The sequence below is a fragment of the Volvox carteri genome (assembly GCF_000143455.1).
Source record: "Volvox carteri f. nagariensis unplaced genomic scaffold VOLCAscaffold_80, whole genome shotgun sequence".
In the NCBI taxonomy this organism is placed as follows: Eukaryota; Viridiplantae; Chlorophyta; class Chlorophyceae; order Chlamydomonadales; family Volvocaceae; genus Volvox; species Volvox carteri.
Window position 1 is genome coordinate 195,608 of NW_003307623.1, and position 729 is coordinate 196,336.

At 46.4% G+C, this 729-nt stretch overlaps 1 protein-coding gene across 1 annotated transcript in view; it reads right to left on the bottom strand.

Moving 5' to 3' along the window:
* The window catches only part of VOLCADRAFT_98961 (uncharacterized protein), a gene marked incomplete at both ends in the record, with an annotated part of 2,941 nt that extends 2,407 nt beyond the window's left edge, over nucleotides 1-534 (bottom strand). Inside the window, one exon of the mRNA XM_002957805.1 lies at nucleotides 501-534. Within this exon, the coding sequence (XP_002957851.1) occupies nucleotides 501-534 (34 nt within the window). The remainder of the gene's footprint in view (nucleotides 1-500) is intronic.
* Nucleotides 535-729: the final 195 nt, after the last annotated feature.

The following is a 729-nucleotide window of genomic DNA, read 5'->3' on the forward strand; positions in this document are numbered from 1 at the left end:
AACCATTTTGTAAACACAGACCATTATGCCAAATCTTTGCTGTAATGCCTCTGGCCCAGATGACATTGCATGTGCAACATGTCAAATAAACTCTGCTGCCCTTCTGCAGTGCACTTCAATCCTATATTTGTACATAATATTCGTGTAATATGAAAGGTGACTTCTTGCCAGCAGGGTAATGATCGGAGACCTACTTATGGCATCCCATGGATTATGCGGCATGTATCCGCATCATTTGTTCTGTGTAATAGAATTATTTTAAAAGAAAAATCTCGAAGAGCTATCCTGTTGGTATTTCATGGCTGGACTTCCAGTGCTCCATCCGTACCCAGTGCGGGGCCCGCCCGTCGCCTGCGTAGCTTCGCAAAATTTCGCAAACATTCCTCGTTCACCGGCAGGCGCCCTAAGTGCTACAAAGGTCGTAACACATCCAGCTTCAGAAAAATAGCATGTAGACGTGTTGTTGGACTGCCACTGAACAAAATCTTAAACAAACGGACCTTCGTCCAACTCTCGACCATCAGAAACTGTCATGTCGCGAAGGCGCTTGTCTCAATAACCACTTGTTAGCACGTGTCATTAGCTCACTGTTAATAAATCATTCTCATTTCGCTTCCTACCACCTTTCAACTATACCACGTCTGCCACCGCCGCGGCCATGGAGCCAGCAGTGGAATTATTTACCCGCTTATTTACGGCCGCGCTGGCNGCGATTACGAATTGGCGACC